This window comes from Pyxicephalus adspersus, chromosome 4 (assembly GCF_032062135.1).
Source record: "Pyxicephalus adspersus chromosome 4, UCB_Pads_2.0, whole genome shotgun sequence".
NCBI lineage: Eukaryota > Metazoa > Chordata > Amphibia > Anura > Pyxicephalidae > Pyxicephalus > Pyxicephalus adspersus.
The window spans coordinates 87,848,864-87,868,857 of record NC_092861.1 but is presented as its reverse complement, the minus strand read 5'-3'; the positions used below and the strand labels follow the sequence as shown (position 1 = coordinate 87,868,857).

Below are 19,994 nucleotides of genomic sequence, written 5' to 3'. Positions count from 1 at the left end.
ATTAGCCGCTACAGTCCCAACACTTCAAGCATCCTTCAAATTTATGTGGGAGGAACACCATTTGCGCTACCTAAGAGTGTACTTCACACCAAGATATGAGACTATGTTCCCCACCAATATTCCAGAACTGGTTAGCCATTTCACTTCCTTGTTAGAAGTCATGAAAAAGATACCAATCCTGACTTGGGCGTATAGTGTCGATAAAAATTACATGGTTGCAGAAACTATTATGTCCTATTAGGGTGCTACTAATTAAATTTCCTGCTTCTACACTTAATACATAATAGAAAAGAATGTTGGCCTTCATATGAAATTCCCGTAGGCCTCGTGTACCCAGGCAGACTGTATCAGCCGCGGCAGCTGGGAGGCTTATCGGTTCCACATCTTCCCTCATATTACTTGGCTGCACAGCTTGCCCCTCTTACCGCTTACCATGTAAGATCTGAATCTCCACATTGGGTGCCCATAGAGTCTGCGGAGATCTCACTTGTTTCGGTCAAAACCCCAATGTGGATTCCTTATCAGGCTCGACCCACCACAGCTAACCTGATAATTGAACATTCCATGAAAATCTGGGACACTGCGCGTAGGGACACTGTGCTCTCTCCACCATAATAGGCAACTCCTTGTTCTCACCGGGATTGAAAAACCAGAGGAGGTTTCAGTGGTGAGTCGAGCACAACCTTTACAAAACTGTCCAATTCCTGAGTCCGCTGGGTAATTTTTATCTGGCAAGGTTCCAAAAGGAGCACCAGGTCCTAGCATCTTCCAATTGCTGCAAATTGCTCATTTTATACGATCCAGAATGGGAGTTTCCCCCTCTGTTGGTACTTTGTTGGTCTTCGAGCTACTGTGCGTTCGAGACCCCCAGGCGAAAGGGATGGTATTGACACTCTATGCTATTTTGGTGCGCAATCACACTTCTGCATCAATGCTATATGTGAACTGTTGGGAAAGGGATTTGGCTGCACCTTTGGAGAGGGAGGAAAAGGAACAGATGTGGGAGAGCACAGCCCACTGTAGCATCAATGCTTCGGCGGTTGAGGTGAACTACAAGTTGCTCTTGTGCTGGTACATGGTGCCGGTTCGCTGAGCTAAAATTAAGCCTCATCAATGATCTAGATGTTTCTGTGGATGGAACACACCTGGTACTCTTTATCATATCTGGTGGGAATGTCATAAATTGTGGAGATTCTGGGTTTACCTATACCAGATGGCTTACACCCTGGTGGGCAAATCTTTCCCTTAACGCCCAGCGGAGGTCTTAATTAATCTGCAACCAGAGGCATGTACTACGGTCCAATTCTGCCTGTTAACTAATTTATTCACAGCAGCCAAGATGGTTATAGCAGAAGCCTGGTGGTCGACTACCCTGACTATAGTCCAGTTCAAACACAAAATATCCTGGTTCCTGGTCAACAAATAAATCAAAGCCCTGGATAGAATATGATATGCCAATAGGGTGGGACCAAGTATGCTTGTTGCTCTGAGGTGCCCTTTTTATGTTGCACTTAACCAATGGGCACGCTAATGCTGCATCACGTCATGACCTGTGTCTGTCTTCGTTTTCCAACTCCTATCCTCTAAGGATTTTCCCCTTCCTCTTCTCTTTTCTTCTTCGCTCTTTCTTTCATTTTTACTCTTTTCTATAGTTAATAGTTGCTTTCCTATCTATTTTCAGGTAGGGTGATTTTGGGTGACCAACCCACACTTTTTTTGGACAATAACCACTGCAAATGTAGAATCTATGGACTCCAGTTTTCAAATGTTTTTTTCAATGCTACTCTATATGTGTGGTCCCGTGTGATTTCTGTTTTTTTTTTCTTGCTATGGTTGGACTCAAGACTCTTTATATATATATTTTTTTGTACATTTCATAAGCTTCACCTTGTTATAGGCTTGTTCTGGATAATGCAATATTGTATGTGAGAGTTTTCTATGTACACTCTTTCTATGAAACTTATAATAAATAAAAATGATTGAAAAAAAATGCTTAATTATTCATCTCTGGGAGTCTGGTTTATTGCCCTTGAATGAATGATAACTTGATACTTACAATTGAACATCTTCTTCACTGGCTAAATGCATCACAAACAGGGTGATATGGTAAGAACCCTTTGGAATCATAGCTCTGCAAAGTCTATCATCCTTTTGTAAAACTGAATCTTGAATAGTCTGGATATCATCATGAATCTAAATAGGTGCATAAAAAGGTTTTCAGGAGCAAGCACATAAAATATAACATGCTAAAATATGCTATTAGAAATAAAAACATTTTTTGTTTCTCATTGTTAAATGTCCTAAAAAACATAAGTAACGCCTATCAATGCAAAAACTACATTGGAAACAATGTTAGAGTTTGTTACAAACTTTCTCTGCAGACACAGTGACACCTACAGGTAGATAACAATATTTGTTCATATCTGCTCATTTAGGAGCAAGTGACTGACTAAAAAGTACAAAACACTTTAACCTGTAAAACAGTGGAAAACAAACTTGGCCAATGTGAATTTATTTTTTTCCTATCACCCCACTCCAGTAAGGCAACTTAGATTAGTTCCAAAAAATATGAAACAGGGTGCCTACTTGAGAATCACACCTCCAGCAGCTATTATATTACAGTATATTACAAGTAATATACTGCACCAATATATATGGAAAGAAGCCTGTCTGGGGTATAGTTCCAATGCATAAGAATTATATATACATTTTCCCTATACAGCGTCGGAACTTTTATGAGCTTTACCCCATATAACCTGCCACAGCTCTGAAGGGAGTTCTCCGCCCAGAATGGTCCCCCATTTAGTCATATAGGCATGCTTGACTAAAGGTTCAGTAGTCAATATCCAGTAAATCTCCGAAATTATTACTCTACGAGATGGACCTCCTGCATATACACGTTCAAAAAACTTGGGGGGTCAAAAGACAAAGTCTCTAGTGAGAGTTTGGGCGAAATTACGGATTTGTAGGTAGCTGTATATGGCCGATAAAGGTAGTTCAAATCTGGATTGTAGATCTGCAAAGGGCAATAACTTCCTGGTGACTGAATAAGATTTATGTCCAAAACAGAAAATCTTTTCAGAAACCCAGGGAAAAATCATACGCCAAGCTGTCTGCGATTTGAGGGTTATATACAAAGGAAGTTAGTAATGATTTGGGACAGGCAAGACAGGACTTTTCTTTACTAAAAAGCTAAATTCGCCTAGTGAACTGCATAGGTCCCAATAGGGATGAGTCAGGTTTATAGTGCGGGGATCCCCACAACATCGAGTTAGGACGTGCAGGGGCAAGCCAAAGTTTTCCTATCTCTGTCCATCTGTAAGCCCTTAAAGTGGTCCATGAAGCAATTTGACAAAGATGTGAAGCCAAAAATTTTTTATAAAAATCTCGTAAACCCAAATCTCTTCTTTTTTTCAACGAACATTTTACAGATTTGTGAAGACGGTGATGCTTATAATCCCAAATTAGATTAAGCACTTAAGCTTGAATGTGCCCCAAGGCTGCATGCGGTACATTCACCGGTAAGGTTTCTAAAAGATAGAGTAGTTTTGGTAGGACGGACATTTTAATAAGGGCAATACACCCAAAGAAGGGTGCCATTTGGTCAGAAGTGATTTATTATCCTGGAATAGTTGTGGATAGCTTGCTTTATGGAGTGATTGATATGAAGGGGTCAACTGGACTCCCAGGGGTCAACTGGACTCCCAGATATTTAATGTTTTCCTGTTTCCAACGATATAGGAAATTATCCTGTAATCTATCAATCAGTGCCTGATCCAAATTAACCGGTAAAACTTCAGTTTTTGTTTGATTGACTTTGTATCCAGACAAAGTCCCATATTCATCTAACACCATATGGAGAGAGGGGAGCGTAATTAATGGAATATTGAGGATGAGTAGTAAATCCTCTGCATACAAGGCTATCTTGAAGGATTTTGACCGGACATTGACCCCCTTAATATCTGGGTGCTACCTAATAGTCTGTGCCAATGGCTCTAAGCATAAGGCAAATAGAAGAGGCGATAACGGGCATCTCTGCTGGGTGCCATTGTGTATGTTAATAGGCCTAGAAGTAAAGTGAGAAAATGTAACCAAAGCCATGGGGAATCTCTATAAAGCAAGTATAGCGTGAAGAAAAGGACCCCTGACACCAATATGGGAAAGAACACTAAACATAAACGGCCAGCTAAGGCAATCAAATGCTTTTTCAGCATCAATGCTATGTAAGAGTGCCCCTTGTTCCATCGATTATGTCTATTGTTCTCGTATTATATCCTGCCTGTCCGCAAGAGATAAAGCCCACCTGATCCTTATGTATGACAGAAGGGAGGTACATCCCAAGTCTAGTGGCGAGTATTAACGTGAAAATCTTTAAATCTAAATTTAGTAGAGCTATAGGGCGATAACTTGTTGGATCTGTCTGGTCTTTACCTGGTTTTAAGAAGACAGATATATAGGAATGGAGTGTAGATTGCCGGATGGGATAGAACATTATTAAAAAGTGTATGAAGGTGAGGAGGCAGTTGTTCTATATATGTCTTGTAGTATAAATATAGTAGCCCTTCTGGACCGGTGTGTTAGCCCTGCAAGTCGTGCCGGCGCCACTGCTCCTAACTGCAGGCACGGGCGCCGGGTCCTATCTTTCAGGTAGAGTGACACCACTACCTGTGTTCCATGCCTGAGTTTCCTTCCTGCTGGAGACTTGCTCTGGTGTTTGAGCTGGCGTGGGTGTGTCTCTCTTAAATCTATGAGGTAACACATACACGTCCTCTGTTTTCTACAGCCTATGGCTGGATCTCCGCAGGTATTTAAAGGCACCTCCTACTACAGGAAGGTGCCTGTTTTTATAAAAATCTCGTAAACCCAAATCTCTTCTTTTTTTCAACGAACATTTTACAGATTTGTGAAGACGGTGATGCTTATAATCCCAAATTAGATTAAGCACTTAAGCTTGAATGTGCCCCAAGGCTGCATGCGGTACATTCACCGGTAAGGTTTCTAAAAGATAGAGTAGTTTTGGTAGGACGGACATTTTAATAAGGGCAATACACCCAAAGAAGGGTGCCATTTGGTCAGAAGTGATTTATTATCCTGGAATAGTTGTGGATAGCTTGCTTTATGGAGTGATTGATATGAAGGGGTCAACTGGACTCCCAGATATTTAATGTCTTCCTGTTTCCAACGATATAGGAAATTATCCTGTAATCTATCAATCAGTGCCTGATCCAAATTAACCGGTAAAACTTCAGTTTTTGTTTGATTGACTTTGTATCCAGACAAAGTCCCATATTCATCTAACACCATATGGAGAGAGGGGAGCGTAATTAATGGAATATTGAGGATGAGTAGTAAATCCTCTGCATACAAGGCTATCTTGAAGGATTTTGACCGGACATTGACCCCCTTAATATCTGGGTGCTGCCTAATAGTCTGTGCCAATGGCTCTAAGCATAAGGCAAATAGAAGAGGCGATAACGGGCATCTCTGCTGGGTGCCATTGTGTATGTTAATAGGCCTAGAAGTAAAGTGAGAAAATGTAACCAAAGCCATGGGGAATCTCTATAAAGCAAGTATAGCGTGAAGAAAAGGACCCCTGACACCAATATGGGAAAGAACACTAAACATAAACGGCCAGCTAAGGCAATCAAATGCTTTTTCAGCATCAATGCTATGTAAGAGTGCCCCTTGTTCCATCGATTATGTCTATTGTTCTCGTATTATATCCTGCCTGTCCGCAAGAGATAAAGCCCACCTGATCCTTATGTATGACAGAAGGGAGGTACATCCCAAGTCTAGTGGCGAGTATTAACGTGAAAATCTTTAAATCTAAATTTAGTAGAGCTATAGGGCGATAACTTGTTGGATCTGTCTGGTCTTTACCTGGTTTTAAGAATACAGATATATAGGAATGGAGTGTAGATTGCCGGATGGGATAGAACATTATTAAAAAGTGTATGAAGGTGAGGAGGCAGTTGTTCTATATATGTCTTGTAGTATAAATATAGTAGCCCTTCTGGACCGGTGTGTTAGCCCTGCAAGTCGTGCCGGCGCCACTGTTCCTAACTGCAGGCACAGGTCCTATCTTTCAGGTAGAGTGACACCACTACCTGTGTTCCATGCCTGAGTTTCCTTCCTGCTGGAGACTTGCTCTGGTGTTTGAGCTGGCGTGGGTGTGTCTCTCTTAAATCTATGAGGTAACACATACACGTCCTCTGTTTTCTACAGCCTATGGCTGGATCTCCGCAGGTATTTAAAGGCACCTCCTACTACAGGAAGGTGCCTGAGCAATCTCAAGGTTTTACCGTGTAACTCCCAGTGCTAAGGTGTTTCCTCTGTTTGCTTTACTGTGTACCGGACCTTGTTTACTTACCCTTGGACTTTGCCTGTTTGCCGTCTGACCCTGATCTGGGATTACGTTTTTGGACCTTTGCCTGATTGCCGCCTGACCCTGACCTTGGATCTTGTTTCTGGACTTTGTCTGATTGCCATCACCCTCTTGGCCGCGCAAGCCCCTCTGTGCTTGCACCAAGTACCCGGACCCCTCTGGTCAGCTGCCACTGACCTGGGGGTTGCTCTGGAGTGGCACCTGGCAGCTACCCTGCGGCCCAAGCCTATCCTCACCATCAGCGGCTTTAGTGAAGACCAGGTAGCGGCTTAGTTACGCCCCTCCGGAGCATAATCAGTCAGTGGCACATGGGGTCCACACCCACGTGCATAACAGGGTGCTTTATTGGAAGGTAAGGATTTGATCGTTAGCTCTATTTCTTCTGGTGTGATTGGGCTATTGAGTTTGTCGACCATTTCTTTCTCCAGTGGGGGAAGAGAGCACTTTGTAAGATAGGTATCTATGTGGGATTGTTTTGTCTGACCCCCAGCCCTTTTTGGATTCATGAACTTTATAGGTATAGGTCAGTATGTTAATCTCCAAATATCTGTGCTATGATTTCTGGATCATATTGGAGAGTACCTAAATGATCCCTTACTGTAGGGTAGACTGCAGAAGCTACTCCTTCTCTAAGTTTACGAGCCAACAGAGTATCCGCTTTATTCACCTTTTATTAAAACCTATGAAGCAGGTACATCATAGCCTTTTCAATGTGATCAAGATCTACCTCTTTAATTTTATTCCATACATCAATAATTTTATGAAGGAGTATGACAGAGGGGGAGACCTGCATGGATCGTTCTAAATCCCTGGGGTTAGAGGTCAAGTGAAAACAAATTCCCTACTTGTTCCGTTTAGGTCTGGAGGACTCTTTAATAAAGTGCCCCCTTATCACAGCCTTATGAGCCTCCCACAATGTAGAAGTCTGTGCCACCGAGCCTAGATTATCCATAAAGTACCTCTGAATTATTACCTGAATAGCCCGTTTAGTAGGTCCATACTTCACACCTATATCAGAGGAAACAGTTGCCTTAAGGGTTCACAAGCTGGCTAAACGAGCATGTGTATGCGTAAGTACCATTTCCAAAAAGGAAGGTTGGGCAGTGTTAGGGACATAGACATTACATAATGTCACTGTCACATTATCTAGCGTACCTTGAAATATGATGTACCTGCCACCTGGATCTATTATTGATTTATGGAGTGTAAATAATACTCCCACTTTGAAAAGTATTGTCATTCAAGCAGATTTCTTGCATTTAGTGGGGGACATGTAAACTTGGGGATAATGGCATTTCGCAAACGTGAAAGAACCAGAGGCATCTTTATGTGTTTCTTGAAGCAATATCTGCTTGCTGCAATTCCTGCAGCGTTAGGCATTAGAATTGAGCCCCTTAACATTTAATGAAGCTAATTTAGTCATAATAAATTAGTTAAAGGGCAAGTGAACTGTAACCACCTAGACTCAATTGCCACCCCATGATCTACTGTAGCAAAGTACATGAGCCCAGAGAGTAAGAAGAGACAAACACATAAAACAAAAGACAACAAAACAAAAATATAAAACCTAGAACAATCCCACCCGAGTCAGAGGAGCTCCCTTCCACGGCTACTAGCCCAGCCAGGATGTGTACATCCTGTGGCCAGAAAAAACCTAGCGAGTAAGAGGACCCCTGAGGGTACATGTTCCACATCCCACTAAAGTAGTACTAGTGCAAGTAAAACCCTATCCCACCCCCACCCCAACCCTCACAACCGAAGGCACAGCCATAAATTGACAACTGCCTAAAGCAGCGCTTTATTCCATTAGGGCATCCCGATGCCCACACAGATCTCTAATAGGGGAACCAACTTTGTACATCTTAACATTGAACCAGAGGAATGAAAATCCTGTGCATTCAAACTAAAACTTAATCAGACACATATCTATTCTCCTGATTCCCATATTGTGTAAGGACATAAGATAAACATACCCAAGAGAGCAAATGAAAAATGGGAGAGGGCCTGAACCGTCCTTTTTTTGAAAAACGGAAAAATGGTAATTAAGGAATAATCCATAATCTAATGAGCCAGTAGATGGGCTAAAGTGATGTGGGTGTTTTCTCCCTCTTATCAGTTGCCAGTCCACCATAGCGATAAACAGAGTAACACATGTGTTTTCTACTTTACCAGCCCATTAAGTATGTCCACAGTAAAAAAGAATGGTAAACTTGGAAAATGGAGAATAACAAATTAATAAATAAAAAAAATATAAAAAAATGACAGTGATCTGTCGTGCTAGTAGGTGGGCTAGAACAATGTGGTTAAAGTTAAACTTGGTGATAAAAGTGACAAAGAGAACACGTGATAAGTTGCCATTTGGTATACCTATAGTTTGGCAAGAGCCAGGAGATCCTTTCAGCGACTGTTACTTTTGTATCGTGAAAACTTCAAGATATCACAAAAAAAGTAAATGTAACATAGAGTATCCTAGTCTACCATAGGCTATACGCCCAGTGGCTCATTTAAATGAAATCCAAGTGCTGATTTTTATTACACTACCCTCTCTTGAAGAATATGATTATGGTGATGAACTAGGTGACAACAATGATTAAGAGTTGGAAATTGAAGAGCACTCTGTTCGTAAGGCATATGATCAGCATGAGTTGAGTGATTTGGCACGTGGTTTAGGACTATCTAAGAAAGCTTCAGAACTCCTAGCATCAAGAACATTGATGCTAGCATTCAGACTGCGTGAGAAAAACTTACCTGAAAAAGGAACTAAGGTATCGTACTTTTCAACGAGAGAAATTGCAATTCTGCAGTATTTTAGAACTGACAGTGGCTTTGTGTATTGCCATAACATACCTGGTTTAACAGAGGAATTGGGAATTTCAAAATCTATAACTTAACTGAATGGGGAATACTTATCGATAGCACAGTGTGTCCTCCTTCACAATGGCAATATATTTGGGTCAGTCCCAATTGGCCATTCGGTTTATCTTTGTGAAGAATATGCAGACATAAAGAGAGTCATTGAGTTGCTGCAATATCAGCAACACAATTGAGTTATCTGTGTTGACCTTAAAATGGTATTGTCACATTTACCTGTTCCGCATGCGGACAGTTCTGATGATGAGCGTGCTTCTGTTTCCAACCTTTATCAACTCCGTCCAATCCGCTGGCCAACCAGAAAGTAGCCTCTTGATCAGCCTTGGCTATTTAGCAAGCTCACAGACTGCACTTTGTGTTCGTGCAGCAAGCCTTCACTAAGTGGCTCAAGCTCCCTAGTTCTGTGGTCTAGTTTCTGTTCACCTGTTGCTTAATCCAGTGTTTCCTGTGTCCAGCTCCTGCGTTAACCCCTCGTTGTCCAGTCTGTTGGTTTCCAGCCAACTTCCCTGTGCTGTTCTAGTGTTCCTGTCTGTCTGTGGATATCCCTGCATCACTGTACCTCCTGTTGCTTCCAGTGTCTCCTGTGTTCCCTGTGCACGCAGTGGCCTTTGTGTCACAGCAGTCTGTCTCCTGGATTCCTGGCTGTTGACCCCTGGCGTGTGACCTGACCTCTCTTGCTTGCTGCCTCCCTTGCCACCCTGTTTTCCTTGACTATCCTTGTGAATTGGTACCATGCTTTGCCCATCTTGGTGAGCTCAAGGACCGCAACCTGTCAGTAACCAGCGGCGCAACATCCTCACCATCAGAAGCTCTGGAGTAAAACTGGTTACTGCTTAGACTCTGCGCCTTGGCTCTTCCAAGGGGTCACACCACCTCCATGCAAGCCATAGCACCCCCTGGTGGTTCTGTCTCTCCGTGCGTGACAGGTATGCTTCCTTCTTGGTCATCAACGCAAATACACCAAGTATCTCTGTTATCTGTGCATGTGGGACAGCAGAGCTCGTGAAAGGCATTGGCCTTCAAAATCTGCCCTAAAACCAGGTGATCCAAACATTCTACATGAGCCACTTGTTGATAGAACGAATATTACATTCCCGACTCTGCACATGAACTGGGTCTGATGAAGCAGTTCGTTAAAGCTTTGCCAACTGAAGGAGACTTTCAAGTACCTAATTTTGGCATTTCCTAGCCTGTCATTTGAAAAAATAAAGGCTGGTGTGTTTGATGGTCCACAGATTCGGCAGCTCATCAAAGATGAACATTTCATCGGGACAATGTCAGGAGTTGAAAAGAATGCTTGGTTATCATTCAAAGCCATTGTCAAGGACTTTCTTGGAAACACACGAACAAGTATTTACACAGAAATTGTCCAGAAAACTGTTGGAGAGCTAGAAAATGCTTGGTTGCAATTTGAGCATCAAGGTGCATTTTCTGCATAGCCATCTTTCTAACTTCCCAGAAAACCTTGGTGCACTGGATGTGATAGCAAAAACTGGGGTCATTTCTGGATTCACCACCCAAAAATTAGTGAAAAAACAAGAATAAGATCTAATTCAACAAAAAATGCGTTCGCCAGTGTTATCTTTCTGGTTATGTATATAATGTTTTATATCAGAATATACTATAAACACAAATTTTGAAGCATTTCAGCCTGCCAAAAGATTGCTGCGGACAATATACAGATTATTCATTAAATACCAACCACTTTTTTTAAAATCAAAATATAAAATGTGTAACTGGCATAAAACCCATTTCCGACTGCAAAATATAACATTCAACTTGACACTATACCTCCTGTTTAATAAAAGGAAGTAATAGGTATATTTTTAAGAAAAATGATAAATGTGAACAAAGCACAAAAGAAAGCAACTTAAAACTTACAATAAACACTGACAATAAAAGGTCAGTCTAGAAAGTAACTCATGTCCTCGAACTGTGAGAGGAAGAAAAACAATAGCTGTAGAAAAAATATTGTAATTTAAACTAAATAAACATAGGTTCTAAAACATATAAATAATATATTAATCAAAACAACATGAATATGGAGTGCTTTTGGCCTTATATGCTACAGCAAGCCACAGGTGCAGGTCTCCCCAGGACCAATCTCCTTCATTGACAATTAAAAAAAAATTATTGGCATGTGCACAACAGCATCTTCACAATAATTTGGTCCTCTCTTCATCCTGGGCCCTGCTCTTCCCACACATACATATTAGAATCGCTGTTAATTCAAATAAACAATCCATTTTTCTAAAACTTGTTTCAAGGATTTTTGGTACATGAAAAATGTTACGTACTTACTTTCAAAAACAGCACTGATATCTGCGTTTGCAAAGGGCAGTTCATTTAGCGTGTTGTCCACCAATTTATTACTGCAAACCCTCTTTCTCTTGCGTCTGCTCTTTTTATTTTTCTGAACACCTTCTGATTTTTCATCTTGTAAAGCTTTAAAAAACAAGCATATTACCATGAACCATGTAAATAACATTTAAATGTGTATGTGTGTGTATATAAATATATATATATATATATATATATATATATGTATGTATAGTTATGTTATAGTTTATTTATATAATATATATATACACACACTTATGATAGTGTATATACACACACATTAGATAGATAGATAGATAGATAGATAGATAGATACACATTGACCTGAAAGATTTACCCCCAGAAAATGCTGAAATGTCAGATTTTAAATAAAGCATATTTTTATAAATGTCTCCTTTTATATAAAGCAAAAAATGTGATTTTTTTTTTTTTTTATTTTGGAAATACTTAAAAAAAATAAATAAAAGAGGGGCCTAAATTAATTGCCCAGAGCCTCCTAGGATACATAAAGTAGAACTAAACAACTAAACTAAATTAAAAAAAAATTACACTTACCTTTAATCGGGCAGATCCCTCGATGGTGCTGGTCCGTCATCCTTGAAATTCTCTTCGTTCCAGCGCAGAGAAAGTACCGGGCTCCTCCATCTCCAATTGGTCTTCATTCATCACTGCGCACGTGTCAGATCGGGTGACGTAGCCGCTGTGAAGGGGAAAAAAAGAGAGCTGATCTCACTGCGCATGGGTGAGATTGGCTCTCTTTCCCCTAGAAGGAAAAATGCCTTGAGATTAGGGCATGCGCAGAAGGAGCAGCCAGAGCCTCCCGTTATGCTGATGTAGGTATCCCCGGAGTCTCTGCCCATCCAATAAGTCTTGATCGCCACGGTGCTGCTGCTAAAGGGGCAGCACTGCACTTAAAAAAACATCCAAGTAAAAATGTTGAGTTTAGGTACGCTTTAAGTCACATATCCTAAGAGACTTAGGGTGGCTCCTTCTGTGCAATGCCTGGCATCTGCTTCCCCTGGTGCTGCCGGCCGGCCAGCCAGCAGGGGGAAGCAGATGGCGCCTGGGCATCTGCTTGTGTGTGGCTGAAGGGCGGGAACATTGGGCTGGTAGGCAGGAAATTGTTAATACTAAGTATTTTTTAATGTACCGGTTTTACATTTAAAAAAAAAATTTATTTAACCGCCAGGGAGGTTAAATGACACACAAACTAATAACACCTTTTGGTGTCCTTTCATACAGGCCCCTACCATCACAGTAAAATGCTTCACACAACATCAAAGCTAAAAGCGCTCCATCAGTGCGGCTCCATGCATTATTGAGAACCACCCAGCACTGGAAAAGCAACAAGGAGGAGGACCCGTACATAATTGTATCACCCTGATGATATCCTTAGAAAAGTATGTCTGATAAAAATAAGTTAATTATACCGGGACAATCAGGGGAAGACTTGGGTTGGTGTTACGCACCAAGGATACTCCATGGAGATCACTTTGTGTGACACTTCTGACAAAGCTCTGATATTGGGGAGAAGACCGGTCACCGCTGTGGTTTACATTTCCAGTTTTTATCTAAAGGAGCAGCGTGGCTGCCAAATGCCCCAACGCATTTCATACCACGTCCTTGTGATTAGGAGCTGTAGTGAAACATTCACCTGGGTATTAGACCCTGTGTACACCTGAATGGATCATTCTATGCTTCCATACACAAGCTCCTGTTTTGTTTCCTGAGGGTCACTATAGGGGAATCACATTTATTAACCCTTTATCTTCTCACATGCAGCCATCAGTAAATGTCACACTGATAACTGGTCCATAGAGAAATTAGCCCAGGAAGACAAGGATAACATTGTATGATATCACCATGTAGGGACATTCGCTGGGTGTATATCACATTCACACACATTGATAAACATGGACGGTGCTTTTCCCCGCACCTGTCTGTTCCCGCTGTGCGGAGACCTCGGCTCCCCCAGTCACCCCTCTGTCTTCTCTCCCCAGCCGTGGCGGTGAGGGAAGGGGGAATGACTCCATGAGACGAGGGAACGGGGCTCTTATACGGAGAGGTGACACCCAGCTAAGGGCAGGGAAGCTGCACCGAGAACGAGCGACACGGAACGTGATATATATAAGCGAAGTACGCAGCAACCGGCCACCTGGCCACATGGTAAACACGGAGCGCTACGGGCCGGTGTATGGGACAAACATGTGACCAGTGCGAAGTGTGTACACCAGGAAACTCCCGTCATGCAGCGCTCACACGGCCCTCTCATTGACAGCTGCTGGGATTTTACACAGCTCTACTCTTGTGCTCAGCTTGTTCCCACAGTGTGCACCTTAATAATGGTTTGTTAGGTTCGCTGAGGGCTCCATGGGTTGGTCGGTGCCCCCTCTCCCCATTCAGTGCTGAAGGCTCCTTTGTATAGATTCCCCACCAGCAGCAATGTTTATTTAGTCTATGGGACCCAGGAAGGGCTCATGCAGGCTTCATTCTTGTGCAGGATCTTATCCCAAAGTTTTGAACTGGGTTCTGATTGTTGTGTGGCAACAATGCATGTGTTATTGCACCCAGTACCCCTTTTAAGAAGCATTGCACTGCACCACATAGCAACACACGTGACTATAGAACAGGGACAATTTGTGGACCACTTTGCTGCATTAGTCAACACGTGGCTTGGGGGGGCAATTAGGAAAAGATGCAAAATGGTAAAGGGGACCAAGCATTACATTTTCAACATTAAAGTGGAGCTAAAATAAAAAAAAATGTCACTTACCTTTAATGCAGATCCCTCTAGAGCTGTCTTCTATACGATCCCACGTCATCTTGGTTACTTGCTTCATCCCAGCATGGAGGAAGTGCTGAGTACCGCCATCTTCTTCTTGTGTCTATCAGGTGATGTATGCTGCTTTATTTGTGGAAAAAAAAGTGCCCATCTCACTGCACATGAATGAGACCATCAGTTTTTTTAGTGACTGAAAAGCCTCTATACAAAAGGAGCAGCCCCAAGGGTCATCTACCCTTCTATATAAACTAAAAATTGTGGTTTTAGGCCTGCTTTAAAGTGTACCTAAACTCAACTTTTGTACTTTAAATAAAAGGGTAGACAACCCTTATATATCATGTAAAAAATCTATAGATTTTTTTTTTTTGTAGGATGACACCCTTTAAAAAAAAAAAAAAAGTTGCAGCACTGCCCCTTTAAGTCTTAATCACTGCGGCAAATGGGAGCGCAGAGCCTCCCGGGAAGCGCTTGGCTGCTACTGGCCATGCATAGAAGGGGCCATTTTTTTCCACTAGAGGCGAAAGAGATGCCAATCTCACGCATGCGCAGTGAGATCATCTATTTTTTTTCTTCCTCTTTACAGCCGCTATGTCACCCAATCTCAAATAAAATCCAGGACAGTGCGGGACCTCATCGAGGAAAGGTCCAGCGCCATCGAGGGATCTGCAGGATTAAATGAAAGCGTGCTTTTTTTTTTTTTTTTTTTTTTTTTTTTTACTTTAGTTTTGCTTTAGGTAAAAAAGCTATTGCTTTTACATAATGAAAAAAAGTATGTGTTTGTGTGTGTGTAAATTTTTTGAGAAGGCCCTCTATACCACAGCAGTAAAGACTAAAGGGGAGACCCCCAGCCTCCTGGGATACCTGTGTCACATATCTCAGGAGGCTGTGTTTTTTTTAACGGTAGTGTTTGATCCTGCAGAAGAGAATGTGATTAATATATATAGACCTCAAAATGTATGTAATAACAAATGACACAATATGACAAAAAAAGGTCCTTTTAGCTACTACAATTAGGTCCTGTTCTTGGTTGAAACATATTATTACAAGAGCTTTTATTCCAGAGGATGTGTTTTTGCCAAGGAACAATTTTAACAAAAAAGTGGTGATGTGGCATTTTCCTATGTGTGGATACAGAATGGGACTCCCTTAGTTTGTGTTTTTGCACATGCCACTGATGTGGAGAGGAAAAACCCATGAGCAGTGCTATTTTTTAGTGTTAGTCACTTTTAGAACCATAAAGACAGTATAGCTGTAAAACTATAAAAAGTTGTGTCTTTTTTTTTTTCACAATGATGACAAATGACAATAGAAAGGAGTGACAGTCTGCTTTTATAACTGTTCAAACTGTGTTACCACAAAATATGTACACTGAGCTGTATTTTTTTTTTATTGACAGTGACACGAAGTTAGTTTGACAACAACTGACACAACACACGCAATAACAGCTCCAATAACAGCAGAAAGCAATGTAGGTAAAGTAATGGGCTATATAATGTGCAAGCCACCAAAAGCAATGCTGCTCAAGGCTTGTTGTAATATAGTTTGTTAAAAATAGTGTCACTAAACATAAATATAAATCAATATAAAATTCCACAATATAAAAAAAGTATCATAAGAAAAATATTGCCTGAAATTCAAATTTGCATATGCAGATCTGTTGGACTCTGTACCTTATAGGTAGACCATAAAATGAATACAGGTATACCACTCAAGGGTTAATACTCCCTAACTTCCAACAACTGGAATGATTTGCATTCATCCACTCTACACTGGCATCAACATTTCCATTTAGATGATAAGCTTTATAGGTAGACATTGGAAAGCGCTCCAGTTTCACCATTAGGGGTTAATATTCCCAACCTCTGCGTGATCAAAAATACGTTTCATCAGTTCACGCAAGACATCATACCAGATGGTAAGTCATCATACAGGGTGTTCCACTGGATACAATCCCAACAAATATCAATGCACCTCCAAAAAAAAAAGCTTTTAGGGGACAGTACATATTTTTCTAATAAAATCATCCAAAATGTCTATTATAAAATATTGGCCAATTAGTCCTTAGAAGTCAAACAATTTCAAAACATGCCAAAGAATTCAAATTTCTAAGTAACTTCTCTCTCTAAAGTAATAGAGTACACTCCACAAGAATTGATTATAGCTTTGGTAGGCTGCTGATGTTATATGATTAGCGCAAAGTTTTTTTTCTAATTAGAAATGATTGTTGTAATATAGGCTGCACTTGCAGGTAATCTAGTAAATTGAGGCATGATTTACAGCAAAAGCAATGATGATAAAGGCTAGGTATATACATGCAATATCTGTCGTTAGAAAATGAACAACTAATGACAGATCAACGATTATTCACAGTTATTTTGAACGATCATATAGTGCTTATCTATAACGCCCAAAACTGTGCCCCAAGGAAAGGTCCTGGTGTAGATTAGCCCAATGGAATGCATGGGAATTTTTAAACATGGGCTTTTAAAGCCTTAGGTTTAACACTGGGGAAAACGTTCGTGTAGACTAAAGCTAGGTACACGCTTGCAATAATTATCGTTAGAAAACAAACCACTAACGATTATGCACGATTATTTTGAACAATCGTATTGTGCACAATAAATGTACATGCTGTAACAATACGATTGTTCAAATATCTATCACCAATAATGTACACACACTAGATACAATCATTTGAACGATGCATGAAGTGACGTGTACTGCAGATCCGTCCACGGTCACTGAGCGATCGTACACAATCCAGATAGTGAACAATCGTTACCGAAACGGATCCGCCAGGACTGTTGTTCGTTTCCAGCGACATTTCTTGTTCATCAGCGTTGTTGGCCTGTCGTTGTGCACATGGTAAATGGTTGTCAACTAACATTACAAGGTTGTGACTCTTGAGGCCTGATTTATTAAAGCTTTTCAATATAGAAAATAGACCATCATGGGTGAACCTGGGTGATCCAGTAAATCTGGGGTTGATTTTCTAAAATCATTTACTATTATTTTTATGTTCTGACTATGCTATATCTATGAAATGCTGGGGTTGTTAGGCACTGGATTCCTCCACCTGTACCTCCAATTTTTTTTACTTGTACCCTCCATCCCAGGGAAAATGGTCAAGGCTTCACAGGTGATTTAAGTTCCTGGGGGACTCACCTAGAGATTGCTCACTGTTTGGCTTGTGAAACAAGTGGCTCTTTGACCAAGTGGAGTTAGAAAAAACTGGAGTTTGAAAACAAAAGGAGTTAAATCCTTATAGTAACCACAAATAACCTTTTCTAACTCCTTGTAAACAAAAATTGTAACTGGGAAAATGAGTGGTAGCAAGGTGGATAGTTTGGTTCAGTGCATAGTATGCCACATGTATGCACAAATGGAGCAACAGCTCCTAGGTGAATACTGATGTGACAGATGTGAGCAAGTCCCTTTCTGGTATCTCGCATTGGAGAGCTGAAGAAGCGCATTGCAACACTGAAATCACAGGATCACCTTGTGAGGGGTTTCCTGCTCACTGAGTAAGCAGTTAATGGCTTAGATGTGGAGGGTGGAGAGGTAAGTTAGGATAAACATGTAGAGAGTTGGGTTAATGTAACTAGAGTGAGTGGTGGGGGCTCCCAGAAAAGGAAGGCCAGCCCTGTGTTTGAGCACCCCAACATGTTTGCAAAGTTATTTGAAGATGTGCAGGTGGCAGCTGCAGATGTTACTGCTACCCCTAACAGCCGGGACAGCAGCACATCTAGTAGTGGTGGGGAGGGAAACGCAGGAAGGAAAAGACAATTGGTTTTCATAGGGAATTCTATGATCAGGAGGACGGATAGAATAGTTTGTCGCCCGGATCCCTTCAGCCGAATGGTTTGCTGTCTCCCTGGTGCCAGAGTTCAGCATGTGGTGGACTGAGTGGACAAACTACTGGGAGGGGCTGGACAGGACCCAGCTATCTTGGTCCATGTTGAAACCAATGACAATATAGACAATATAGATAGAAGTTTAAAAATCAGTTTTGGGAACTAGATTTCAAGCTGAAGAAAAGGACATCCAAGGCTATGTTCTCTGGAATATTGCCTGTGCCATGCGCAACACAGGAAAGACAGAGGGATCTTAGGCAGCTAAACACATGGCTTAAGTCCTGATGCAAAAGGCAAGGGTTTGGGTTCATAGAGCACTGGGCTGACATTTCGTTGGGGTACAACTCGTATGCCAGAGATGGTTTGCTAAATCCTAAATGAACGGGGGTCTGCCGTGCTAGGGAAAAGATTTAGGGGAATGGTGGAGGGATATTTAAACTAGGACAGAGGGGGGTGGGACAGTCAAATAAGGTGACAGAAAGGTTAGTCAGGGGTCAGACACTAGTGGAGGGTGGATTGGGGATAGTTGGGGGGAGGGTTATGGAAAACTGTAAGAAGCTTCCCATGTTACAAACAAACATTGGATTGTGCAGTACTAATTGTACTAAAAAACAAAAGGATTTGGCAAACATCAATGGTAAAAGCAGCAATGGTTTAAATAGCCTGTTCACCAATGCTAGAAGTCTAGCAAATAAGATAGGGGAGTTGGAAGCAATAATGAGTATAGAGCATTATGACTTAGTTGGTATTGCTGAATCCTGGCTTTGTTCTTCACATGACTGGGCTGTCAGTATTTCTGGGTATACTCTCTTTCCTAAAGACAGAGTCAAACGAAAGGGTGGTGTTTGTGAAAGAAGAAATTGCGGATGGAACAAGATGAGGTTGAGGCATTATGGCTGGAGTTGAATGTGGGGTTGAATAACACACAACTAATTATTGGAGTCTGCTATAGGCCCCCCAGTGCTAAGAAGAAATAGAAAATCAACTACTAGCACAGATAGAAAAAGCAGCAAAAAGTAGAAGTGTTTTAATCATGGAAGATTTAGACTACCCTGACATTGACTGGCGTAATGGCACTAGAGGAACAGCAAAAAGGAAGGAAATTTGTGAATCTAATACTAGATAATTGTATGGCACAATTGATAGAAGCCCCAAACCAGATACTCTGCTGGACCTAGTTCTTTCTAACAATGCAGAGCTTTTAACAAATGTGCACATAAAAGGGAATCTGGGTAGCAATGACATAATATGATTTCATTTAATGTAAGCTGTTAACAGGAAGCAAAAACAGGAAAGATAAAAACAATTAATTTTAAGAGCGCAAATTTTCCATTATTAACCTCCCTAGCGGTAACACCGAGTGTGACTCAGGGTAGAAAAAAGTTGTTAAAAGCGGTCACCCCGAGTAATCCAATGAAAGTAATAGTAAATACAGCGCTTACCTGATCCGCCGGCGTCCCGCGCTGTCCATCGCTGCGATCTCCGTCTGAGTCAATGGTGCGTGTGTATGTTGCCGGCGGGGCGGGAAATTCAAAAATCATTTGTATTGCATTGGATACAAAATAACTGTATTGAATGCAATACATTGGATTTATATGTGTTAAAGCAGTACAATGTGTTGTATATAATAGTATGGGTATAATACGTATTTTTTTTAAATTACATTTTTTTTAATATGTATATTTTTTTATTTATTCAATGTATTATTTTTACATGATTTTGTGTTTCAAACTTTATTATACTCATACTATTATATTATACT

The 19,994-nt window shown here is 41.1% G+C and overlaps 1 protein-coding gene across 1 annotated transcript in view; it reads right to left on the bottom strand.

The window, feature by feature from the left end:
- The window catches only part of LOC140330090 (A-kinase anchor protein 7-like), a gene marked incomplete at its 3' end in the record, with an annotated part of 18,447 nt that extends 6,020 nt beyond the window's left edge, over positions 1-12,427 (bottom strand). The window contains 2 exon segments of the mRNA XM_072410430.1: positions 11,558-11,701; positions 12,152-12,427. Of these exon segments, the coding sequence (XP_072266531.1) occupies positions 11,558-11,701; positions 12,152-12,191 (184 nt within the window).
- Positions 12,428-19,994: the final 7,567 nt, after the last annotated feature.